This window comes from Lacerta agilis, chromosome 10 (genome assembly GCF_009819535.1).
Source record: "Lacerta agilis isolate rLacAgi1 chromosome 10, rLacAgi1.pri, whole genome shotgun sequence".
In the NCBI taxonomy this organism is placed as follows: Eukaryota; Metazoa; Chordata; class Lepidosauria; order Squamata; family Lacertidae; genus Lacerta; species Lacerta agilis.
The window spans coordinates 69,068,678-69,096,224 of NC_046321.1; the positions used below are offsets into that span (position 1 = coordinate 69,068,678).

The 27,547-nt window shown below is 41.3% G+C and overlaps 1 protein-coding gene across 1 annotated transcript in view; it reads left to right on the forward strand.

The window, feature by feature from the left end:
• BEND7 (BEN domain containing 7) overlaps positions 1-26,778 on the forward strand; it is a 49,151-nt gene extending 22,373 nt beyond the window's left edge. Inside the window, 7 exon segments of the mRNA XM_033161649.1 lie at positions 1,815-1,937; positions 2,888-2,969; positions 2,971-3,151; positions 15,162-15,387; positions 19,918-20,037; positions 22,137-22,187; positions 25,467-26,778. Of these exon segments, the coding sequence (XP_033017540.1) occupies positions 1,815-1,937; positions 2,888-2,969; positions 2,971-3,151; positions 15,162-15,387; positions 19,918-20,037; positions 22,137-22,187; positions 25,467-25,510 (827 nt within the window). The 3' untranslated portion in view covers positions 25,511-26,778.
• The last annotated feature ends 769 nt before the right edge of the window (positions 26,779-27,547 follow it).

Sequence of the window (27,547 nt, forward strand, 5' to 3'; positions counted from 1 at the left end):
ATATACCACCCTTTATCCAAAGATCTCAGGGCACTCTACAACATTGAAAACATAATTTATGCAGCATAATAGTAACAGTCCCTCAATTTAACAGGCCGTAAATTACTTAATGGCCGAATGTTTGGGTAAAGTAAAGCTGAATGTTTTCACCTGGCGCCTAAAGACATAATGATGGTGCCCAGCGAGCCTCTGGGGAGAGCGCGTTCCACAGACAGGGAACCACCACAGAAAAGGCCCATTCTCATGTTGTCACCTTCTGAACCTCTCAGGGAGAAGGGGGCATAGGAAAGAGCCAGATGACAAACGCTGCTTTCCTGCTAAAATATACATTTAGGCTTTTTTTTATTGTGCAACCCTTTGTGTTAATGAAAAAGGGCTTTGCTTATTAAAATATTCCTGTGCCACCGTTCATATGTAATAACAAGGGGTGTGCTTTCAGCATCGATCAGCTGATCAGCGCTGAGAGCAAGCCCCTTGGAAGGCCCATTGGAGGTGGTTTGGAGTCGCCCTGTGCCTGCAAGAAGACTTCAGAGGGGCTTTTGCTCATTGCTGTCAGCTGCTCAACGCTGAGAGCTTTAACATGTGCTGTCAGCAGCCCTGCCCACTGCTGTTGGAAGTTCCCAATGTGCAGCTCTCTAGGGTAGCCAATCCCAGACACATCTTTACTTGCCCCACTCTTGATGTCACGTAATGCTGTTAGGTGGGGGGAAGTGGGCGTGGTTTGGGGGAAACGGCCTCACAGACCTAAGTAGGGCCCCTGCCACTGACCTATTCTATTGTCCCCATCATGGAAACGCTTTCTCCGTAGTCATTTTACCTCGACCTCATGTAGCAACTCACATTAGTTGTGCTGGAAACATCTGAAAAGACCCTTATTTTTAAATACAGAAATTGATACCTGAGCCCAGGGCGGTCTCTGTTTCTCAGCAGCCAGGAGCCGTGGGAATGCACATACTTTCTGTTTTAAAGGTCCCAATTTCAATCCCTGGCATCTTCAGTTTGGGCTGAAACCCTGGAAAGCCCCTGCCAGTTCGTGTAGACAGTACTGAACTAGGAAGTCCAATGGCCTGACTCAGTACAAGGCTGCTTTCTGTGTTCCTGTGCCACCTGAAATCAAGTGCAGGAAGCTTTCAGACTTCAGTTGGGAAGCAGGTTATAAATCAGATATAAATTTAACAGCACACCCTGGAGACCGTATGAAGTGCAGTAGTACAGAGATAGTTGTCACCTTCAACAGCAAAACTTGAAAAGAAACTGGGAAGTAGGAGTTCACCGTCACAATGAAAGGGAAGTTGTGGATATTTTCTGCCTTCACATAACTTCTCTGTTCATGGAAATTGATGATGGAGCACTCTGTTCTTTTAATTTTTAATACTGTGAAGCAACAAGCAACATTCAATCCATTTTAGACTTGTTAGTTCTTTATTAATAACTTATTACACAGCCATCTCATTCTTTCTAAGGGTATTGTCCTATGGAGGAAGGGTTTTTTCTGGGTTGTTCCGCGCATGATAGAGCAACTGTTTCTGTGATGTGGTTCAGCGCTCTTGTTATCCACCACAAACTAGTGTGACAATAAGGAGGCCTGCTGTGAGCTTACATTGTGTTGGCTGTTTTGTGCAGACTTCACCATACCATGGAACGTTATTTGTGTGGGGGGAATGGCAGAGCCCACCCCTGCTGCTGCCACCACCTCACAGTGGAAGTTTTAATTTTAGGTTTCAATTTCCTAACAGCATGTATCAGACAGCATTAAAACCCTGTGAAGACATTCTTGCCCTGCATCATTGTTTTAATTTCCCTTTTTTCTTCAGGAGAAATTCCGGTGGCTAATACTTCCTCTGGCTCAAATTGTTGTACTTGTAATTGCCAACCAGCATTGCAAGCCATTCTTCAGGAGCTTAAAACCATGAGAAAGATAATGCAGATCCAAGCAGGTATGATAGTCCGTCTTTTCAAAAACTGAACTATCAAGGTATAATTTTCAGTCTGCAGGCAGACTGCCTTATAAGTGCCTTTTAATGTCCGTTTCATGAAAGCATAGGTTCTAAAGAAAGACTGGTGCCCAGATGGTATGGATCAGGGGTTGCCAACCCAGTGCCCACAGGTACCATGGTTCTCATGAAGACTTCTATTGGTGTACCTGGGCAGGAGCCCCAAACTCTTGAGTTTTCCCTTTTGAAAAAAGTGATTCTCTAGCCCTCCTAGAAAGAAACTTAGGAGGCAAAATGTGCAGGCAACATCTAAGCGATTTTCATGATATAAGAGTGTTGTGGCCAAGTTGTATATTTTTTCCTGGTACAGTACTGAGGAATGTTCCCTGTTGTTATTAGACAACCAAAGCAACAGGGTGTTGAGTGTGGGTGTAATCTCAGTATCAGCAAAACATAGCTGACTTCCCCTGGTCAGCCTGATTTTTGCATTATGCCATGTTCCCCATAGCAGCCATTTGTTTAGGGAAGCTTTTAATGTTTGGTGGATTATTGTATTTTAATATTTTGTTGGAAGCCGCCCAGAGTGGCTGGGGAAGCCCAGCCAGACGGGCAGGGTATTATTATTATTAATAATTATTATATTATTATTATTATTATTATTATTATTATTATTATTATTATTTATTAGTGTTCAGCTTCCCCAGCTTACTGCTCCTCAAGCCTTCCTAGCATCCTAGGGAAGCAAGGGACTCCTTATTATACAAAGGCTTCTAGAGTGCGTTGCCCTTTGGTGTTTGAAAGACAGAAGGGTAGCCAGCCAGCTTAAAGAGAGTGCTCCGCCCACAGCTGTTGGTTCTGATAAGAGGGTGGGAACTGGTCAGGAGTCTGGGCTGTGGTAACTGTCATCTTTGATACATGTTTGTAAGTGTACTCACAGGTTTTTCTTTCTTCAGTTGCTGCTCAGAACAGACAACCACCCCCAGTTCCTCTGGTTTGCACACAGAAATCAACACTTTCAAGAAAAGAAATAAAAAGAAAAAATACCTCCAAAGACTATTGAACCTCTTACTGTGAATAAAAAGCCCAGCACTGCAGAGAATGAAAAAAAGCTATCAGCCAACTCTGAAAGTTCTAGTGTGGAAGCTGCTGAATCATCCTCAAAGTTGGAGTCACAGGTTTCAGGATTTGGCATTGTCCTTGAATCTTCATCTTCAGATGTAAGTTGACCAGGTGCTGGCAGAACAGACCCTGTTAAGAGTGCAAACCTAATGTCACAGGTGTTGTAGGTAGTGTAGTAAGTCTTAGGATTAGGCCAGAATGTCTGTTTCCCATGGGATCTTTTATACATCTGCAGGTTGTAACATAAGGGCTTTATATTTTCAGGAAAGATCTGTATGCACACACTATATCCTAACAAATCCATATGATTGTCCAGTTCCTGTTTCATGTTTTGTACTAGTATGCCCCTGAGGGAATCATTCCAAAAACTTTTTCTGTTGAGCCTAGCATTGAATAGGCCTTGTTCATTTGTTCACAAGCATATTGGGAAGCATTTAGCCATGGGACAATTGAAGGAATTATTTTGTGGTTTTGCAGCTGCACTGTACATGAGTCTGAGGGAATCTTAAGATTTGGTGCTAAAGTACTAAGATAACGATATCCCCTCCTCAAGAAAGTGAAAATATCAGGGATGCAGGGAAGGGGCATGCACACGTTATGAAAGGCTTCTCAGTTATCTGCTGATCTTAAAAACTGACTTCTCATTTCTCTTTAATCAGATTAGTGCAGTTGGCATTAGAAAAAAGTGCACAAGCTAAGTAGCTGCTGTTGTTATTTATGCTGTGTCACCAGTGCATGTGCATAAGGTCAGTGGGCTGAAGGGAGAGATGAGATTGGGGGGGGGCATTCGTAATAAGGGAGGATGGTGAGCAAATGCAGAGGCGTGTACTTGGATTCAGTTTGGGGGACAAGTAAGCAACAGGCGATGAGTTTTTTAGCATTGTTGCAGTTGCCAAGGTAAAACCAAGGTTGATATTACAGAATCAAAGCCTCCCATGGGTTGGTTAATTTGCTGTATCTCACAAGGGTCTTTGTGACAAAGATGACAAGGGTGAGGACTTTGTATGAAATGTATTCATTCTCAGTCTGTAGCACTAGAATAGCTTGTTCTGCCTTACCCCTGCCATAGGTAATGCTAGAACAAGTGGAAAGCAAAAGCAAGGTCACTTTTTTCTGTCTGTGTTAATGGTTATAATCTGTTAGTAAAAACTGTCCTGTGGAAGCAACGTCACAAGGCTGTGCAGAACCTTTTTAATAAAAGAGAAGGGAGGGATTTCCTATCTGCTGACCAGAAGTGCATTCAGTTGTGAGTTGAACTTGTGCAAATCACTAGTTGGGCCACTGGTGGTTAATCCCAACCATAAAACTGATCTGCCCAATTTTATACTCTCTCATAGCACAAAGAAAGCTTACATGAGTGCTTGTGAAGGGAGACTTGGAAGTATGGGGGCTGAAATTGTAAATGTCGAAATCTACAGCCATGATTTCAAAAGGGCGCACTTGGCATTTTCTCCTTTTGAATTAGATGTTTGTAGAATGAATATCAGGAGAGCAAGAGGGTGGCCGGTTGGCTTTGTTTGAGCTTCAAGCAGATGATGGCTGAAAAGTTCACTGATGAGTAAGCTGATCATTAATTTCTTCAACGTACCTTTTTAATTTTGAGAAGACAGTTTCCAATTTCCTAAGTACAGCAAGCTCAGAGAACATAATTAAATTCCGTATCAATGATCATAAATGAAAGAAATTCTGTAGATAATATTGTACCTTTCTAGAAGTGCAAACTAATAATAAAAAGAGCAGTCATGATAATTCAGTTACACAGATGTGAGCTACACCGGTAATTAGATTAGTGTGTCATCCGACAGACTCTATGTATGATACATAGCAACTGGTTAAATGCTTTTCTGTGGTTCTTGTATGTAATTATAATTACAGCCAGAAATGACTGTGCAAGGAGAGGATTGGAAACTTCTCTTTCAGTTTTGTAAGTGATTTTATTATTTTGACCTGTTTTCAGATTACCCATCAGTTTTCCATGTTTTGAACATACAGGTTCAAGGTTTGGTTTTTTGTTTGGGGTTTCTAGAGTGGCTACATTTTTAAGCAGTGTCTCATTGCTCAGTGAGTGAATTCAGGCAGAGTAGTAATTAATGCTAGATTTATTTATTTATTTTTACAGAATGCTTCATCAAGCCTTGGGCTAATTATTTTAAAATGTTCATGTTTTACATCTTTAACCACAATATAATTAAAAAACAACAACAAAACTTGGAAGTTGCTTTGAAGGGCATTGAGTCTCTTCTATCTTTGGGGGGAGAAATGCCATTTAGAAAGAGACTGGTGAGATTTGAGTTCATATTCTGACCTAGTCACGACCCTCACTCTGTAGTCTTTTGCAATTCACTATTTTGCATTGTCCCTTAACAAATTTTTTATTGATCTGCATCTATGTGGACAGGCACATTAAGGGCCTGGGTTTCACAGTTGTGGAAGAACAATGTTGTTTTACAGTGCATCAGTTTGTGAAAGGTACATATAATTTCTAGAGGGTGTTTGTACTTAGTGATTTTGTTCAAGCCTGGCAAATTGTTCCACTGGGATGAAGTCCTTTGTAGGAGTCTCTATGATTCTAACTTTCCTTTTCCTTTTTAAAAAATGTCTCTAGCTCTCATGTTCATAGAAGAAGTTTGGCATTTGTGCTATCACATATTCAAAGGACTGAAAACTAAAACCGTGAATGAAGCTTGCATTCCTTTGGATGCTAGCTTGGGAACTGACCTTGGTGAACTCTGGAGGATTTCTGAGTATGGGATCGTGTTTCAGTTCTTTACACACTTATATGAATCTCCTCTGTCAGTGGAATTTACATAAGAGTAAACATGCATAGGATCAGGTTGGAAGCCTGAGTTTACATCTCTCATTAATTTTCAGCTTGGAGGGAAAGCCCAGAACCCCAATGAGGAGTGAGCATGCTCAATGGCCATGGAATTTTGACAGCTGGGGTGAATGGAATGGCTGGACCACTCCACACTGCAACATTTTGTTGCAGGCTCCACTTGTCCAATTTATATTAAATACATGTTAACCTGGCGTGCTCTGGTCCATGGGGTCACGAAGAGTCGGACACGACTGAACGACTGAACAACAACAAACTAAATTATGTGAATTAGTCACAATTATGACTCTTGATATGTTTCTAGGGTAATCTTCAAAGCTGAATTAAGTAATCTTTCCATTTTGAATCTTTCGATTTTAATGAAAGGGGAAGCCTATGTATGCAAAATATTATGTAATTATCATATAGAAATTGCTTTTTAGAGAATCAAATGCCTTTGTATATAGTGCCTTAGTGATCCCAAGCCTTAGAATAGCCTTGAAAGACAGATCAATATTATTACCCCCTTTTTTCAGTTGGCTGGGGATGTGACATAGTGATTTTCTTTGAGGCCACCCATTGACACTGTTTGCTGATTATTACAAACAGCAGCTTCATGGTCAAACTGGTGCTGGGACCCAATCACACAACCTTTAGATTACCCCTTTTCTCTGTGCGCAGAACAATCTTTGCAAAATATGTAGTTGAGGGTTGCCCTCAACACTTCTGGGGCACAATTTCAGTAGCCTTCAAATGAATCTATAAAGTAAGTTCAGTGCTGAACAACCAGAATGGGAGATGCATATGTCCCCGTGATCTGTGTGATAACGTTTGCCAACACTTTCCTACAATGCTTTATTGCCATATGGAAATGTTACACTTGATTAACATTATTGACTGCACCAGTAATTCCTAAGCAAATGGTGTACTCTGAGAAAACTTCTACTGTTAAGAAATAAATTCATTAAATAAAAATGTGAATTCAAAGCATGCCCATGCAGAAGTGGGTGTCTGGCCTGTTACCCAGAAATATTACCAGCATCTCCTTAACCGCAACTCCCCTGTAGCTGCTGAGGTCCTCTCACAAATCCCTCAAAAACAAATTAGAGATGAGCATGCAATATCTCCAAATCTGGGAGAGTTGTGTACAGCTATTAACCAAATGAAAACAACAAAGCCGTGGACCTGATGGGATGCCTGACGAAGTCTTCAAAGTGGGTGGAATTGAACTTATACAACAACTTAACAAGCTGATCGAAAAAAATCTGGGAGAGAGAGGAGATCCCAGCAGACTTTAGGGATGCCAAAATGATCAATCTTTTTTTTTTTTTTTTTTTTTAAAGTGATAGAGCGGATTGCAGAAACTACCGAGGCATCTTTATTAGCTGCAGCTGGCAAAATTCTTGCAAAGATCTTAGCAAAATGCCTCCTAACTATATCTGAGGATACCCTTCCTGAATCCGAAAATGGTTTTCCATCTTCAGGGGACAGTGGATATTATTTTCACTTCAAGAAAAATGCAGAGAGCAAAACCAAATCATACCACCCTGTGGACTGTCCTTCTGAAAAACCGGCTGCCGAATTAATTTGTGAACATTCTTTAGCTCCTCCGTGATAATATGACAGCAACAATCGCAGATCACAGTGGCTCTCAAAGTGAACCATTCACAGTGGGATCAGGTGTTAAACAGGGCTGTGTTATTGCCCCAACTCTATTATTTTCATTGCCCTGATACTACACATTGTTGAAGGGAAACTCCCCACCAGGGTAGAAATATATTGAACAGATGGAAAGCTCTCCTAATTGAGTAGGGTGGAAGCAAAGAGTAAGGTTACCATAACTTCCATTGGAGAGCTTCAATATGCTGTTGACAATGTAGTGTGTGCACACTCAGAGGATAACCTCCAAACCATCCTAAATATATTCACAGAAGCTGCACCAACACAAGCACTAAACAACCTCTCCACAGTGCCACGAATCCAACTTAATGGTGTAAATCATTTTTCTAGGCAGTTATATTTCCACAACAGCCGACATTGATGCATCGCCTGAGCTTGCTCTGTGAGTGCAGCTTCCTGATCAAAGTGGCGAGTGTTTTACGACCAGGACATTCACAGGGAAACCAAAATGTTTGTTTACAAAGCTATTGTACTACCAACTTTACTGTATGCTTGTGAAACATGGACCACTTATAAACACCATCTCCAACTCCTTGAAAGATTCCATCTCCGGAAAATTTTACATATCACTTGGGAAGACAGCCAAACTAATGTCAGTGTACTGGAAGAAGCAAAGATCACCAGTGTCAAAGCAACAATCCTTCAACATCAACGTCATTGGACTGTATGTTGTTCGGATGCCTGATTATCGTCTTCCAAAGCAACTACTCTATTTCCAACTTAAAAATGGAAAGTGAAATGCTGGTGGACAACAAAAGAGGCTTAAAGACTCTCTGAAGGCAAATTTTTAAAAATGCAGTATAAGCATGGATAATTGGGAAACACTGGCCTGCAAGCACTCCAGTTGGAGAATATCCTTTACCAGAGGTGTCACAGACTTTGAAGAAGCACAAACTTGGGACGAAAGGGAGAAACAAGCTAAGAGGAAGGCACATTTGGCAAATCCTCACCGTGACCAACTCCCACCCAGAAACCTAAGTCTCCTCTGTTGAAGGACGTGTGGATCCAGAATTGGCCTCCAGTCATTTACGGACACACTGTTAAGACCACATTAATGGAAGACAATCTTACTTCGCTACGAGTGATCGCCAAAGAAGAAGAAGCACTAGTCTAGCCTCCCTTCCATCACACTTATGTGCAAGAAGGCAACCGTACCATGGTTCTTCATTGGGTGTAGTTGAATTATGTAGATTGGATTCAACTCCTTATGTAGAAAAGCAGTAGACCTACCCACCCATTCAGAGTATTTCCTATTGTACCTATGGCAGGAATCGCTGATCTGGGCTTCCCTTCTTCCCATCAGGAGGCCTACACTTAAAGCGGCAGAAACATAAGGGTAGATCTAGTCCAAGAATGGGCAAGTTGAATTGGGAGCAGACAACACATTATGCTAATGCATTTTGAAAAGAATGTGTCAGCGCCGTGCACTTTATTTTTATGTTTGTTTTTGAGAAAAAGCAGCTATGCAGGGCCCCAGATAGACGGGGAACATGGTGCTCAGGGCAGGGGTTTAATACCGTAGTTTACTTCTCACAACATTTTCTTGCAGGACAATGCTCCCCAGCTACCATGTGCCCTTTAAAACTGGGCATAGGATTGCCGCAAAATGCTATCTACCTTTGTGACTAAGAAGCAATTGAGTGCCCTCCTTCTAAGTAAACGTGCTATTTTTTCCATGCAAAGCAAATGATTTGTATAGATTTGGCAAAGGAGTTCTGTTTTAATCAATTAAAATATTCAGAAATGCTTGGACTAAATCTAATTTGCTGCTTGCTAATTTTAGCAAAACAAAAGTTTTGGCAATTCTTTCATTTGTGTTTAATCCTGTACACCGTTGCCTTGATTATCTTATGTTAACAAACTCTATTTGGCTATAAATCATACTTAGAAATGTCCATGTAAAGCTCAATTGGGTACTGATTGCGTGCAATTGAAGGATAATTTGCTACTGAAGGAATCTGGAATAAATCAGCATCCCCCCCCCAAAAAAATATGTGACTAGGGTACAGACTGATTCATTTATAAAACACACGCACACAAATGTACAAAACACATTAATTGCATCTCTAATTGAGACTAGGGATTGCCTGTGAAGAGTCCCTGTTAAACATATTTCTACCTTTTGCAATACAGGCATATTGGTTTTCTAATAGGTAGATCCAGGGTCATGTTTTCCCCATGATTATTGTGGTTATTGTGTAATAGCCTGGTCACTGGAAACTTGCAATGAGCATCTCTTGTTGTAATGCACAAGCTAATATCAATCAATTTGAAAGGAAAGATTTCTCAAGGGAACTCATACAAATCAGCTGTGAAGCTGTAATCCAAACAAAATGTGGCACACATTTCAAGATACCTCTCTACCTTTATTATGAAGCGCTGGAAACAATGTGTGGAGACAGCTGCTCTGAGGACAAGAGCATATTTTTTCCAACTTTATGTGACCAAGGGCACTCTGCCTTGTGGCAGTTTTTTTAGTGTGGGATTTTTTATTTTGAAAATGAAGTTCATCTGAGGATATGAATTGCAATCTGAATAGATAACCTAGGTATAGAATTGTAGAATTGAAAGGGGGGCCCCAAGGCTCACCCTGCGCAATTCAGGAATCTCAGCTAAAGCCTCCAAGACGTATGGCCATCCAGCCTCTGCTTAAAAGGCTCCAATGAAGGAGAGCCCACAACCTCCCAAAGGAGACAGTTTCACTGTTGAACAGCTCTGACTGTCAGAAAGTTCTTCCTGGTGTTTAGTCAGGATAATAATAATAATAATAATAATAATAATATAATATATAATAATAATTTATTTATACCCCGCCCATCTGGCCGGGTCTCCCCAGCCACTCTGGGCGGCCTCCAACAAATACCAAAATACAATACAAAGTCACAAATTAAAAACTTCCCTAAACAGGGCTGCCTTCAGGTATTTTCTAAATGACAGGTAGTTGTTTATCTCTCTGACCCCTGATGGGAGGACGTTCCACAGGGCGGGCGCCACTACCGAGAAGGCCCTCTGCCTGGTTCCCTGTAGTGTTGCTTCTCGCAGTGAGGGAACCGCCAGAAGGCCCTCGGCGCTGGATCTCAGTGTCTGGGCTGAATGATGGGGGTGGAGACGCTCCTTCAGGTATACAGGACCGAGGCCATTTAGGGCTTTAAAGGTCAGCACCAACACTTTGAATTGTGCTCGGAAACGTACTGGGAGCCAATGCAGATCTCTCAGGACCGGTGTTATGTGGTCCCGGCGGCCACTCCCAGTCACCAGTCTAGCTGCCGCATTCTGGATTAATTGCAGTTTCCGGGTCACCTTCAAAGGTAGCCCCACGTAGAGCGCATTGCAGTAGTCCAAGCGGGAGATAACCAGAGCATGCACCACTCTGGCAAGACAGTCTGTGGGCAGGTAGGGTCTCAGCCTGCGTACCAGATGGAGCTGGTAGATAGCCGCCCTGGACACAGAATTGACCTGTGCCTTCATGGACAGCTGTGAGTCCAAAATGACTCCCAGGCTGCGCACCTGGTCCTTCAGGGGCACAGTTACCCCATTCAGGATCTCCTTCCTTGTAACTTGAAGCCATTGGTTTGAGTCCTACCCTCCAGAGCAAGAGAAAAACAGCTTGTTCCCTCTTCCATGTGGCAGCCCTTGAAATATTTGAAGATGGCTATCATATTTCTCTTAGTCTTCTCTTTTCCAGGCTAAACATACCCAGTTCCTTCCACCGTTCCTCATAAGGCTTGGTTTCCAGACCCTTGACCATCTTGGTCTCCCCCCTCTGCACACATTCCGGCTTGTCAACACCTTTCTTGAATTGTGGTGCCCAGAATTAGACATAGTATTCCAGGTGTGGTCTGACCAAGGCAGAAGTGAGTGGAACTATTACTTCCCTTGATCTGGACACTAGACTTCTGCTGATGGCAGCCTAGAATAGCATTAGCTTTTTTTTCTCTTTTTTTTTTTGCTGCTATATCACACTGTTGACTCATGTTCAACTTGTGGTCCACTGAGGCGCCTAGATCCTTTTCACATGTACTGCTAGTAAGCCAGGTGTCCCCATCTTATATTTGTGCATCTGGTTCATCCTGCCTAAGTGCAGAACCTTACGTTTGTCCCTATTGAAATTCATTTTGTTAGCTTGGGCCCAGTTCTATCTGTTAAGGTCATCTTGAATCCTGATTTTTTCTTTTGCAGCATTAGCTACCCCTCCCAGTTTGGTGTCATCTGCAAATTTGATGAGCATCCCCTCAATTCCTTCATCCAAGTCATTTATAAAGACGTTAAACCCTGCAGCATCCCACTTGTCACTTTTTTTCCAGGATGACAAGGAACCATTAATGATTACTCTGTGGGTTCGGTCAGCTACAAATCCACCTAACAGTTACCTCATTCAACCCACAGTTTACCAGCTTCCTCACAAGAATATACTGGGGAACTTTGTCAAAAGCCTTACGGAAATCAAGATAAACTATTTCCACAGCATTTCTCTGATCCACCAAGCTTGTAACTCCCAACAAGAAAAAAATTAACGGGATTCATCTGGCATGACTTATTTTTGAGAAACCCATGCTGGATCTTAGTAATTGCATCATCCTTTTCTAAAAAACATTATTGTTATCTAAGTATACCCCACAAGATTATTCCAAGTTGCTAAATTATTTTAGTCTGCTTGTGTTAAACTGCTGTCACCCACTTAAAGGTCTAAAATATGACAGGATGGATATTGAAATAACTCCTTTTGTTTCCAACCAAATTCTCAAATGTACAAAAAAAATCATTCCTCCTCAGTTGGTTAAATTGGCTATTGATAAATTGGCTGAGATTATTGAACTTTTTGGCTTTAACAGGGAGAAATCATATGTCAGGAGAATATGTGAGAGCTAACCGGGGGGGGGGGGGCTTTATCTGCACAAGTGAAATGTTTTCATTGCTGGCTATAAAAGGGGGAAAGCACAGCTCGTACTGGAAGAGCTCAACTGTGGCACGGAAGAATCATTGCCTCAAAATGGTTGCACATAATAAGCTAAAAACTGGTTCTTGTCTGTTGCTTGCAAGTCCCCTAACTACTAAATGAGGGAGGGAGAGTGTCTGTGAAGACAAGGAAAGGTCAGTATGGCTGGGACAGAAAGCTCCCACAAGAACCTTTGTCGAGGAGAAATTGTATGCAGGTGACAGGGTTTAACCAGAGGGAACCAGGGGGCCATTGAAAGACATCTGCTGCTAGGAGAGTTAAGGCACTGGGAGTCCAGTAACTGGTTGGCTGGAGACAGAGAAGCAGGAATATAAGTGGAAAAAGAGTGGAAGCAGAACCCTGAAGGGAACAGTTCTTATTGTTGTTGTTGTTCAGTCGTTCAGTCGTGTCCGACTCTTCGTGACTCCATGGACCAGAGCACGCCAGGCACCCCTATCCTTCACTGCCTCCCGCAGTTTGGCCAAACTCATGTTAGTAACTTCGAGAACACTGTCCAACCATCTCATCCTCTGACGTCCCCTTCTCCTTGTGCCCTCCATCTTTCCCAACATCAGGGTCTTTTCCAGGGAGTCTTCTCTTCTCATGAGGTGGCCGAAGTACTGGAGCCTCAACTTCAGGATCTGTCCTTCTAGTGAGCACTCAGGGCCGATTTCCTTGAGAATGGATAGGTTTGATCTTCTTGCAGTCCATGGGACTCTCAAGAGTCTCCTCCAGCACCATAATTCAAAAGCATCAATTCTTCGGCGATCAGCCTTCTTGATGGTCCAGCTCTCACTTCCGTACAGTTCTTATAGTTATATCCAAATAAGATGGGAATAATTATGTCCTTGGCTTAAAGCAGGATAGTCATCAGCAATATTTGACCCCCCCCCAGCAGCCCTTATGTTGCCTTTCCAAAGCCGGGTTTGATGTGGCTTTGAGCAGGAATTTGGCTTTTACTTAAGATATACACCAATAAATTATGTAGGAAAAGAAATGTCACTTGGGTATTATAGTGAGGATTCTAGAAATAAACATTATGAGTTGTATTCCATTATTTCCCTCTGTTCATGGAAGCCTTTTTGCTCCAGCAAATTCCCATTTCTCCTACCAACCTCCTTGCCACTTCATGCTGTTCCAATGGGTCCCCCTAAGCCTCTGGAGCAGTCTTGTGGGGTGGGATGTGCAAAGAGAAATAACCTTTCATCCTCCATTTGCGGAAGCCTCTGCTGGATCACAAGCCTTTCCATGAGCAGAAAGGGTCACCACGGCTGGAGGCAATTCACACCTTTTATTCAGTTTTTCTTAAAAATAATAATTTCCCCAGTACTTTGCACGCACATGCTGCATACTGATTCACTGGCTTTCTTAGAACTTAGGTTATCACTTTCTAACCTTATTTTTTAAAAACAACAACAACAACAAACACTATTGTGATAATAAAACAAAGAAAAAGCCCTATTATGATTTCCTTGACAAAAGGGATGCTGATGAGATCAACTAACGCACAGGACACTGTTTCTAATCAAAGTTCTATATATGGTGCAAGCACCTATCATCATCACCTTGAGAACTTCTGGTTGCAATCTGATTAGCATGTGCTAATATCTACTTGCTTGCTTAAACTTGTCCACCTTTTCTACACTTTGAAAATCTCTATACGGTCATCAAAGCTTGACTATTAACTAGTAGTGGATGCAAAAAGTTGCACTGTAAAGTTGTACAATGCAGAGTAGAATAAGTGGAATCATTTTGTCTTACTCTGAAAGGTGGCAATTCAATAAGTTCTTGTAAGCTGCTGTGTGTAATTTTAAAAACTGCTATTCCTAAATTAATAAATTAGAATGCCACTTTGTAAAACAATTTACTTGTGTTCACTGATAAAAACTGATTCCAGAATCAGATCTTGCTGTAGTGCCAGTCATTGCAAGTTCTTAAGCTGAATTTGCAGTTGGGAATCAAAGATAAATAGAAGGGCTTTTTCATGCAACATGTCATCAACATATGACATAAGGTGTGATGAAAGGCACAAGCTAAAATAGCTTTGAAGGGGGATTCACCAAATAAACGGAGGGTAAGTTGATCAATGACTGTTATAGTTAAATGAAGCCTTCATGTCCTGCTCTTGAAGTTCCCAGAGGCAAGTGGCATGCAGCTTTTGGACGAAATAAGTGTTGAGCAACAAATAAATATTTTTGTTCTTATACTCTGACTTTTGTTTTCTTATATTACTTGCTTAGATTTCAAGTAATGTGATCACAACAGTTTATTATCGTGGGATTAAACATTTAACAGTGAGTGCAGGATTGTAGCCATAGTAATTTTAGTTCAAATTCCTAATGGGCAGCATCCAATTATTCAGAGCTGCTGCTGTACTGAATAAATATTTCATAATTGCAGTTGCCAGCATTAAATTCATTAACATCCAGGTAACTAGCTCCTTGGGATTTCCCCGTTCTAGTAATTATCATTTCGTAAAGATAATGGACACAGCAGGTTTTAATGTGCATTTTGTTATACTCAGTTGATAACTTTTTTTCAATGTCTATTTTATTTCAGTGTCTATTCTGGTGTCATAAAAGTCTAGTATGATGTGAACATGTTTTCCTTGGATGTCATTTGTTGACAAAATAGTTATGAAAGAGGTACTAATAAAGCATTGATATTCTTTTGGTAGCCAGAAGTGCAACTTGCCGAAGGCTTTGACGTCTTTATGCCGAAATCACAACTGGACTCTATATTAGCAAATTACACTCGTTCAGGAAGTCTGCTGTTTCGAAAGCTGGTGTGTGCATTTTTTGATGACAAGACCTTGGCCAACTCTTTACCCAATGGCAAGAGGAAAAGAGGTCTCAATGACAACCGAAAAGGACTAGACCAAAATATTGTGGGTGCAATAAAAGGTATTGTTCTCTTTCTTTTATTTTATATATGTGTATATATGTGTGTGATATATATAGATGATTTTATATATCATCTAGTGGTTATGCTGTATCACATTTTGGGAGTTGCTAAAAACATTGGTGATCTTTACACATTTCTCAAGCTCATCTGCAAGCCTGTCTTGGCTATGTGTTCCTGATGTCTGATCTGAATCAACAACCTTTTGCATGGGCAAACTGTTCCGGGACTACATCATTTCAGATTGTAGGTTGAGGAATAAAGATTTGTACTACTGCACACATATCACTACTGACCTAAAACCATCATGCCAGAATCCTTCATCACATTTAAGACTTGTTCCTTCGTTAACACTGAACACAGCTCCAAACACATGTGCAAGGGCTTGTGCAAGGGCTTGTGTGAAAGACTGTACATTTGCTGATTTGTACATTTGAATGTTACATGTGAATAATAGTACAAATGTACAGCTCTATTGTTGGTATACATAAGTACAAAGATTCTACACTTACTTAATGTAATATGTGAACAACCATGCAGGGATGCTTTTTTTGAAATGAGGGAATCATTCAAACATGCAGTTTCCAACCTACATTTTGAAATGGTTCTGTGTATATTTTTACTGCACAACAAGATGCTTGTTTCCACTGGGCCTCGGTCTTAACTGAACCTTTTTGATGTGGTGCTTACAGATCAGCATTGAAGAAAGCTCATGATGCAACTGTGTATGATCTTCTTTTGTGAGAATGAAATTATTAAATATAATGATTATCATAAAGATAGGGATGGTTGGATGCTATTGAGGGTCAATGAAATAAAATATTGGTTTTAAATGTAGATATTGGGAAGCACGCCATGCATTTTTAAGAAATGGCCCCATTTCTTTGAAATTTCCAACTACAAATTAATTACTTCAACTACAACATTATTGGTCCATTGGGATGCAGCAGTGATGCTGCTGCAAGATTTTATGTTAACAGCTTAAAATGTTTCTTTTGATTGAGTGGTGCATAAATTTTGATAAATAAAAAATAATGCATACATTTTGATAAATAAAAAAATAAACATGTTGCTGGCTATGAGAGCTCTGTGTGGAATGGAAAGGTAGAGGGAGGTTTGCTGGTTCACATTCTGGAGCCAAATAGCTCTCTGACCTGTATGCCTTCCTCTGTCTGGGGCCATTCCTGCAGAAAGCTATGGAGTCAGGCACCCATCCCTTGCCATGCAGGTGGGACAAGCAAGCCCAGTTTGGTTTGTATAGCAGGGATTGTGGCTGCTGCTCTCCTTGTTCAGAGAGGCGGATAAAAAAAATTAGGAACTAGGATGAGTGCTGATTGCACACAATCTCCCAGCAACTATACTTGTGTGAGTCCAAATCTAAGTGGAGTCCCACTCCACATCTTATTTAGCCTAGTTATTAATCTGACATTAGCTGTTGGTTTTGACTTGTAAGACAGATCTTGAAATGAGCACTGAAAATGGGGAGGCAGCTTGCATATATGCTGCCAGTCAGGCAAACTGCCTTCACTTGTTTGTATTGTGTTTTACCCTGCACACTTAAGCATAGCCATTTTAATCTGGTGGTATCAATATGGGTCCATTTAGCTTCAGGGGCTTTGTCAGCACCAGCCTGCTACTTCAGGAACCAGTTGTTCCTGGACTACAACTTCTATTGTTCCCAGATCATTGGTCTTACTGGTTGAAACTGATCAAAGGTGGAGTTCAGCAGTGTCTGTAGTGCCATAAGTTCCCCATCAATGCCCTAACCTAAGGCAGTTCTCAAATACTGATCATTTTCAGTTACAACCAGCAGCTGATAGTATCTGGAGTGGTACTGCTAGGCACTGTTTATAATAAGAGGGCTCTCTTTATATTGTCTTTATGGTATCACACAAGGGATGCTGCATTGAGGACTTTGATATGCTGGATGGGGGTTCCTCTCCCAGAAGCAAACACAAGGGATGGCACCCTGTGGAACTTAACTCTGCCTGGCTCCATTTGCACGTTCTGCCTTCCAAGAGCTGTTCTGCTGGACACTATGGGCCCATTTATCTCTGGTGGTGGCTCAGTGTAAGATCTCACTAAGAATGAAAAGATGTTCTTTGCATCATTGCCACTGGGTTCCTCTGTAGCCCTTTCAGATGTTCTGTAATCATACTTGGCTCTGCTCAATAATCAGTTAAGAGTGTAAAGAAAAATGTTTACTGAGGTAGTTTTATATCTCTCGCACTTTAGAAATGTGCACTGTTAAGCAAAGAAAAATTCAGAGTATTTTTTCCTCTTTTACATCTGGCATTTTTAATAGTCGAGTGATGGCCATCAAAGGATGAGAATATTTACAGAAATGAAGCCTTAAAGATGGGCTTGTAGCTGAGTGTGTGGTTTGGGTACTTTTCCAAGCTGGCTTTGCTATACATTTCCCCCCATAGCCCCTGTCTTTGTCTGCCTGGACCGTTGCCTCTGTTCACTGCCTCACCTTTACCTGTTCCTCAGGTCTTTTGCTTATTCAGTCCTGAGAAGTTTTAGCCCAAATTTCCCCAACTTGCCTGCCCCCCAAATATATTTTGAGCTACAACTGCAGTAGGGAACCTCCAGCCCACAGGCCTCTTTAGGCCCATCAGGCCTCCCCATTTGGCCAATGAGGCCATTTGGGCCAAGCCACACCCACAACCTATAATGGGACGGATAAACATGTGGCTGATCCAACAGGGGCTTTGCAGGCACCACTAATCAGCTGATTGGTGGCACCTGTGAAGTGTTGTGCACAGTGTCTTCAGGACAAAGGTCCCTCATCAACAGGACTTGGGTAGCCTGGTATTTGTGAAGCCCACAGTGCAAAAGGCCCATGGCCCTGACTTCACAAGGTCTGACTGCGAGCTGATTGTTGGGCCCCTAGGCACACTTCAGTTGTGGATGTGTGGTGGCACTTTTGAATGGGAGCAAATATCAACTCTCATCCCTGGTAGCCCCCCCCCCCCAACATAAGTTGTCCAAAATGCAATGTTGCCTATCAATCAATGAAAACTATAGATTTCCTAACTAAAGTATAGGTACAGATCTATGAAATCAATGGATTTCATAGCTCTACATGCCCAGAGTATTACATTTTGGGAATACCAAATGAAGAGTGGCCATCACAGATCAGAGCTGATCTTTGCTCCTGTTCAAAAGCAGCACTGCTGCCTGTCACTGAAAAACATCCAGGGGTCTGGTGGAGAGGGCAGTGAAGGACCCTTCTAATACCCTGTGGTCCTTTGCTGGTGTCCAGCCTGGCTGACCACTGGGGTGAGGCCTGGCTGTTTTAGCTCATCGTTGGGGCCATGTTAGAGGGCTGCATGGCTCCATTTCTTGGATAGTTCTTAATCAGGAAGTACAGTCGAGGAATTGAGGTTGGCTGCATGAAACATGCAAGTAGGGCAAAGAGGAGCTGATTGGTCATTTGCCTAGTGATATCATAGCTGACATTCATCCTTCATTCAAAGCTGCTGCTGCTGCTGTTGTATGATCTGAGGCTGTCTCTCAGGTTAAAGGTCACCAGTTCCCCAACCGCACTGAAATATTTCCTGTTTTTCTTTACTTCCTCATACTCCCACCCCTGACCATTCTGGTTAAATAGCCCGGGCAATAAGGCATATAAATAGTGAACAGTCATTTAAAATGTTATTATAAAGATACCTGATTATATTTTTGGAATCTTTCACAGAAGACTAAGACAGATGATCTATACCTCCTTTTTCCCTTTTGTAATTTAAAAAAAAATACTTTTTAAAAATGACGTGTCAAGATTTTGTTTCATGAGGAAGCAGTGTTGTCAAATATATCATCTGCTCATAAAAAGCACTGATGTGTAGATGAAATGTAGCTTGAAATGTGTACGAAAGGTTTACACTTGTTAATTCTGTTTTATAGAATCAAAGCCAGATGTTGGTCATATTTGCATGTAATGCTGAACAGTGGTTTAGTGCTACATGGGTTGAGCTGGAAGGAGCCCAAGCAAAAGCTTCTGCCTCGCATGCTGCCCTATCCACTTTCCACTGCAGCCAGAAAGAGGGCTTCTGATGGGTTTAGTTTCCCTTTTATGGAATCCTGGCTTAGCACTGCATGTGAGCCTAGCTTGGCATTACATTCAAGGCATGGGTTATAAAGCTAGCTTGTTTAAATGATATGTTTGTCATGAACCATGATCTCTGGTTCATGACAGAATTCTCCAAAAATGAAATAAAAATTTTCAGAAGTCTTTTCCTGACTGCATGGGGAGAGTAAGTGTGGAGAGAGGTGTGTAAGCCCAACACTTGGCCTTGGTTTGTTCCACTTCATCTGAGTAACATCCTATGTGCATGTTGCCACTGTGTTTTCAAATTCATAGTTTCATATGTCACTTTGTAAACATCCAGTTCTCACATTTTATAGGAAATGTAGAATGTTGTTTGTGATTTTGCTTTTCTTGTGTCTGGTTACTTAAACCCTGGTTTGCAGTTTTCCATCTTTTTCAACCTTTTGGTAAAGAGATTATTTGTACATTCTGTTTTTAGTGTTCACAGAAAAATACTGCACTGCAAACCATGTGGATAAACTACCCGGCCCAAGAGACTGGGTACAGATTCTTCAGGATCAAATCAAACTAGCAAGAAGACGGTTAAAAAGAGGCTCAGGTAAGGGAGCGTTAGAGGTAGAAAACAGAATGAATGCAGATAGCAAGGTGCAAGACAACAGTATGACAGTGAGCAGCCTGAACCCAACCTTTAAGAATTACTGAGGAAGGACGCTGCTCCTAAGGGCTGATTCATGCCTATGTATATTTCTTAGTCTTGTCATTCAATTAGTCATTATGACTCAGAGTTGAATATCTGAATCACCTCCATTGAAATGTTTTGTGTCTTACGATGGTGTGAAAGCTGTTTGTGGAGTTTGATCTGTGGCTGTTTTCAACACATGCAAGCCAGCGCTTGACATTAAGACCTCAGGTGATTCACTGAGACAACTGGTGTTACTCCTCACCTGTCTTGGTCATATCCTTTTTTTTAACTGTTGCATTAGATTGATTATTCCAAAGCTTCAGCTGAAATAGAGCCATGGTTCTCAAAGCCTAGGGTAGAACCTCTCTAAGCATGTTCTGGCTAGGCAGGATAGGGGAGGCACATGTTTCTCCTTCCTCAACTTTATTTTTGTGTATCAGCTTTATGGGCTGGACGTCCTCCAACTGTTCTGGTTGGTGAAGAACTGGTGGCACAGCTTCCTAGTTTTCACTGCTTTTATATTTCCTTGAGCTACTCCATCACTTTCAGTGGACCTGTGAGGCGATATGCTTAGAATTTAAGCCCTATTCGTTCATTACTTGTGTTTGGAACACACAGGGTTAGAAGCCAGAACATTGCATGCTAGTCTGCACCCTCCAAACATATGTTGCCATCTGAAAGGGAACCCCAGATCATAAGTATCTGCTTGAACACACCAGCTGCATGTAATGAGAACGCCAAAGGGCAGTGATAGCATGGCAAGATGACAAAGTTTTGCTTTCATACTTAAAAATACCCAAAGAGGCACACAATACAGTGGTACCTCGCAAGACGAATGCCTCGCGCAAAGAAAAACTCGCTAGACAAAAGGGTTTTGTGATTTTTTAGGTGACTCACAAGACGAATTTTCTATGTTCGTGCTTCACAAGACGAAAACGTTCAAATGCATTCCTATGGGAAATGTTTCAATGCATTCCTATGGGAAACTGCTTCGCAAGACGAAATTTTCGCAATACGAAATGACTTGCGGAACGAATTAATTTCGTCTTGTGAGGCACCACTGTATTTTAAAAGTACCTATAACAATCTTAAGTACAATAATGCAATAAAAATCACAGCCCAGTATTTCTTCTCCATGAAACAACCTAAAACCATAAAAAATAAAGCAACATTGATTTATGGTCCCTTTCGCAACCTAAAGTGGACATTAACGGACACTGCTTTTTGAGCATATGAAATTGTCTGATACAAAGTCAGTTCATTAGCCTGTGTAGCCCAATATTGTCTTCTGTGACTGAAAGTGGCTGTCCCAGGGCTCAGGTAGAGAGCTCTTATAACGTCTGCAGGACCAATTTAACTCTAGGGACTAGCGATTGAACCTTCTGTATGCAAGGCTCTGCCCTTGAGTATAGTCCTTCAGTCAGTTTAGTGTTGGGAGCACCCATTTTGCTTGATGAAACTCTGGCACAATTGCTGTTGGCCTAAAAAGATGTGATTGCTTCCAATGTAAAAATGCGAGATGTGTTTAAATGCTGCTTAGGTGGAGACAGAATATCATCCTTGTGGGTGTAGAGCTAACCTGCTCAGATAATGAAACCTGTACCTGCCTAATGCAGACAGTACAGCAAAAATCTTTACATCTGTATGAAGCATTATGACCATCAACCATGAGACTTGCAAAGCCATTCATGTACTGTAGTATATGGAGTTGCCCAGTGAGAGCTTTGGAGCAAACTATCACATTTGGCATTATTTATACCTTCTTTTCAGAGAACTGGATATTTATCAGCCACCTTCTGAAGGGAACTGGTTATTGTCTTAATGGAGCAGCTCTTCCTTTGAATTCACCAAGTTCTTAAAATGCTTCTAAATTGTAGGGGTTTGATGTGTTCTTGTAGTACACTTGCCTGTTTCCATACCACTTTTCCCATTTAATTTTATTACTAATGTTTTACTTAATTCTGATTGTATGTATTATGGAGAAATAATATATTTTATGTATTATCTTTATTTAGTAGAGACAACTGACTGTGATGAGAAACTGGACCTTTCTCTACTACAAACAGGTAAAAAAGCTGTTGGTTAATAAAAACAAATTGGCCATTTGTTTGCTTTTAGTCTCATTAGAATTGGGCTGTCTGGAATAAACTTTCACAATATAACATCTCTTACCGAAACTTACATTTTCCTTGTCACTAGATATGCCTCACATTTTCTTACTCTCAGTCTCCACTGCCTGTTCCGTAGTGCTGGGAGTGGAGGTTATTCCATGCTGAAATGCTCCTCCTCTGGAGGCAGGGGACTGAACATGCAACACTACAATTCAGGAAGAAGGCCAGACAACACCCTTCTTCCTGACATCATTGTGCCTGTGCACAAGGAGTCGTTCATTACAGAGAAGCATTTAAAATGTGACCTTATAACAGCCAGAAGTCTAGGGAAAGCTTTCGTACTCAGTAACTACTGGATATATAAATCTGTCCTCAGATCACAGAGATTATAAAGATCTCTTCACTCTTGCTCCCCACACCCAATCAAGCAATCAAGGCAATTTATGTAAGAAGACATGATAATCAATTTCCTTAATGAAGTCTCTATATGTCAGCTTTTAATTGCTTTAGTAATTTTATTTAGTATTTTACTGGTGCCCATTTCATCTCATGCAATTTCTTAGTGCTGCTAATTTTTATACTATCAAAAGTTCATAAGTGAGACACAAAGAGGCAGTCACATTAGTAGAAATCTTATTTCTTTGGTCTCCTTTCTGCAAAATGTGCATAAGGAGAAAAATCAGTTAATATTAGCCATAAAAACATAAAAGCTTACTTAAAATGCCTGCTAAATTAAATCTAAACCACACACCTGAAGTTCAGTGGGGAGGGGACCTGTTTGATCACCTCCAAGAGGGTGTTCCACAGAATCGGGGCCCCAACACTGAATGCATGGGTTCTGGTGTATAGGGGCTGTGCATCAGAGCCATGGGGGACTACTAACAGCAACTCCCCTAGAGACCTCAGTGGCCCTTTAGGTATCCTAAACCCAAGTTGTTAAGGACCTTGTAAGTTAACACAAGAACCTTGAACTTGGCTTGTTAGCCTGAGTAGCCAGTGCAAGCTTTTAAGGACTGAAACTTTGTGCTGGTGGTAGTCTGTTCCTACCACAGTATAGCTATAGCATTTTAACACCAGCTGGAGCTTCTAGACCAGGTCTAAGGGAAGCCCCACATGGAGCACACTGCAATAACCGAGTCTTGAAGTTCATAATGGAATTACCATGCCCAGGCTTTTCCTGTCAAAGAACAACCATAGTTGACATGATGTCTGTAGCTGGTCATGGGCCTTCTACTGAGCCTTCAGCAACAAAGATGGATCCAGAAGCATTCGAAAACTAGAGCCTGCTCTTTCAGAAGGAGTGCAGCCCCATCCAGAACAGGCAACTGACCAATCCACCTATCTGCCATTCCCCATCTTCCCAGGGTTCAACTTTGGTTATTAGCCCTCCTCCAGTCCATCACTAGGACAGTGATCAGGATTATGCATAGCCTCTTCTGACTCAGATGTTACGGCAATCATACAATGGTAGAGTTGGAAAGGTCCCCAAGGGTCATCTAGTCCAACCCACTGCAGTGCAGGAATCTTAACTAAAGCATCCATGACAGATGACCATCTAACCACTGCTTAAAAACCTCCAAGCAAGGAGAGCCCACCAGTTCTGATGGAGTCTGCTCCACTGTCAACAGCTACAACCACCAGAAATCTCCTTTCTTGTAATTTGAAGCCATTAGTTTGGATCCTACCCTTCGGAGCAGGAGAAAACAAGTTTGCTCCATCTTCCATGTGACAGCCCTTTGGATATTTGAAAATGGCTATCATATCATAGAATGATATTGGAAGGGACCCCAAGGTCATCTAGTCCAACCCCCTGCAATGCAGGAATCTCAGCTAAAGCATCCATGACAGATAGCCATCCAACCTCTGCTTTAAAACCCCTAAGGAAGGAGAGTCCACCACCTCTTGTGGGACTTGTTCCACTGCCAAACAACTCTTACTGTCAGATAGTTTTTCTGAACGTTGAGTCAGAATCGCCTTCCTTGTAACCTGAAGCCATTGGTTTGAGTCCTACCCTCCAGAGCAGGAGAAAACAAGCTTGTTCCCTCGAGACATTTGAAGATGGCTATCCTACCTCCTCTGTCTCCTCTGTTCCAAGCTAAACTGACCCAGCTCTCTCAACCTATTCGTCCCTACTGAAATTCGTTTTGTTCATTTGGCCCTGTTCCCCAATCTCTTAAAGTCACCTTGAATTCCAATTCTGGCTTCATCAGCATTGGCTACCACTCCCAGCACACAGACGACACACTGCCCCCAAACGCCGAATGGCCACACTCAGTGGCTTCATTTCAAAGTTGAAGAGCATTGGGGACAATATTGTGCCCTGCGATGCAATCTCCCAATATTGTTATTTGGACATGACTCTCCAGGCTGTGGGGGTTATCATTTGTGCTATATTCTGTTAGGGAAACTCAGCTAGATGGGTGGGATATAAGTAATAAAAGAAGAAGAAGAGGAGTTTGGATTTGATATCCCGCTTTTCACTACCCGAAGGAGTCTCAAAGCGGCTCACATTCTCCTTTCCCTTCCTCCCCCACAACAAACACTCTGTGAGGTGAGTGGGGCTGAGAGACTTCAGAGAAGTGTGACTAGCCCAAGGTCACCCAGCAGCTGCATGTGGAGGAGCGGAGACGCGAACCCGGTCCCCAGATTACGAGTCTACCGCTCTTAACCACTACACCACACTGTTGTAATTATTATTAAGTGACCCAAAATAAAAGTGAGCAATCAGGGGAGGGGAGATCATTGTAATTATATATATTTGTCGGGAGGGTGGGGTGGGAGAGTTTTGTTTAAGTGCTTTCTGTATTATGTTTTGGAAAAAAAACCTCAATAGATCAGTGCTGTTCTTCCCACTTTGCAGATTAATTTCAGATATTTGATAGACCCTCCCTTGCACTGTTATGTAAGTGCTTTGTTCTCCATTTATGTGTGTAATATTTTAGATGAATTCCTTGTTTCTCATCCTTTGCATGTGTTCTCTCCCTTATTCTCCACTTCTATGTACTGGATTTCCCTCACAGTAATTAATACCTTTCCATAAGTGATTCCCAGGGGTTGTAATAAAGATACATACCAAGAAATAAATTATGGACAGCCTGTTAGTGTTCTAATTCTATTGCAGACAACACCTTTTATTACTTTAATGTTGAAATCCATAGGTTACTTTTAATACTTGTGTGTCAGTTTTATAGATAGCCAACCCTTCAGATCCTAAGCCCAGCTCTTCTTTTTCAGGTAACCTCTTTGAAACCACACATTCTGCACCAGTGTTTCACTAGCAGATCCAGACGTCTTTACTTTTGAGCAGGACACCAGCGCTATTTTCAGACTACTTCAGTATCTGTGTTCTCTATCATGGCGTCAATCTTAAGTTTGTTCATGCTTTTGTAACATAGGGTAACAAAGCCACAAAATTACTTGTTTCTTATTTTAATCAGAATAGACTTGTTCAGCAAGGATATAGTGCAATTAATCCGATAACCACTGAAATAGAGCAAATTTTGTCTTTATGATTGCATTTCCCCACATAAGTATATGCATGCATGCTGGCTGTTTGTTCCGTCTTTGACATTAACAGAGTTAAGGGCCTCCCTTAGAAAGGTGTTCTGAAGGACCCCATTTCATATTGGATTCTTGTGCAGAAATCAAAGGACCAAAAAGCTTCAAAGTTAACGAATCATTAGTCATCTGTTCTGAAGACCCTTCCCCCCCTTAGCCTTTGATTTTCCTTCTTGGATAAAAATGGTAAATTGCCAAGTATTCTTCTCTGAATAAGTTGCAATATGGTATTTGACCATAAGAGTCCCACTAATTGATGCTAATATATTGCCTGGTGTTTTGTCCAGAACAAGTATTGGTGAACGTGGAATGAATTGTTCTTAATATTGAGATTACTCAGACATTTTATTTTGCAGACCATTTGGTATAACAACCCCCCTCATCTCTCTGGCTTTTGAGTGCCAGCACCATCTTGTTGTTCCCAAAAAGTTATTTCAATAATTATTGCTGCCAATACCCTCCCCAACACTCTTATACATGGCTTTTCTGACATATTTGCATGAGATGTAGGGAAAATACCATTACATTTGGGGTGTGTTGATTTTCACAGATGCTCATGCCTAACTCTTCAAGGATCTGTCCAGCAGTGCATTGAAGAGGGGGAAATGAGTGATAAGGAAGTGCATATAGGAACATGTATCCTGGTTTCCTTTGTTCAACTCAAAGGAGCATAATATCACAATTTCTTCCTGACCACGAGGGGTTCACACATTTCCTCAACTAAGGATAATTCTGTCGTGAATGGAATGGGTGTATATACCGGTAATCTTTTTGCACTTACATTATGGAAACTAGGTGTTCCATAGTTACCCGCTGGCTTGATTTCCAGAAATCTTCATCCCTTCAATGAGAGGAAATGATTGTTCAAGTTGGATCTCCACATCTTCAGACCTATGTGTGAAGTGAAAATGCTCACACAATTATTTATATGTAAAGAGCATACCCATTCACTTACTCCTTATCTGGCAGGTGTGTGAATCTGCCAAAATTCTTTTGTATTCCCAGTTTTTTCTCTGTGAATGTTGTAGGCCCAGGATGAAGGAAATTGGCCCAGAATCTGCAATTCCCCCCCCTTCCCCCTCCCCCACGACAGATTTGTTATTTGAAATTTCAGATAGATGACCAAACATCCTCTGGGTCAAGCTCCACACACTCCATTGTAATCAGATATATTAATAGTTGTTATCCCCTGGATCATGGGTGGTGCTGGGGAAGAGAGGCCAGTGTACAAAATATGAACCCTAAATTATATTAATATATATAATCCCACCTTATCACTTGCCAGTTAACTAATATTTATGTTAAATTCCTTCCAAAACATATATTTATCACCACTGTGTATTGATCTCCTTATCTCATTCCTCAGAGTTAAAACTAATGCGAGTGTTCTGCCCCCTGCCAAATATTTTTGGCTTATTTTATATTTCTGCTTTCAAAGGAAACTTTGACATGGGTGTTCATAAATTTATACACTGGTCTTTAAGGTTATTAACCACAAAAGCCCATAAATAACATCTGAAGATATGGTTTATGTATTCTTGTTACCTTTTGAAGAATCAGGCTTCTGTCCTAGTCTATGTGTGAAAAGGTACCAGGTCATACTTCCAATGAAGGATTAATGAATGTTATACAGTATAATGAAAATTTCATAGTCATCTTAAGCACACCAGAGGACACTGCTGTAGATGTTTATACAGGATCTTTTGTGTTTGTTCAACTCAGGCTGAATAACTACTTCTACTGCAGTTTAACACTTT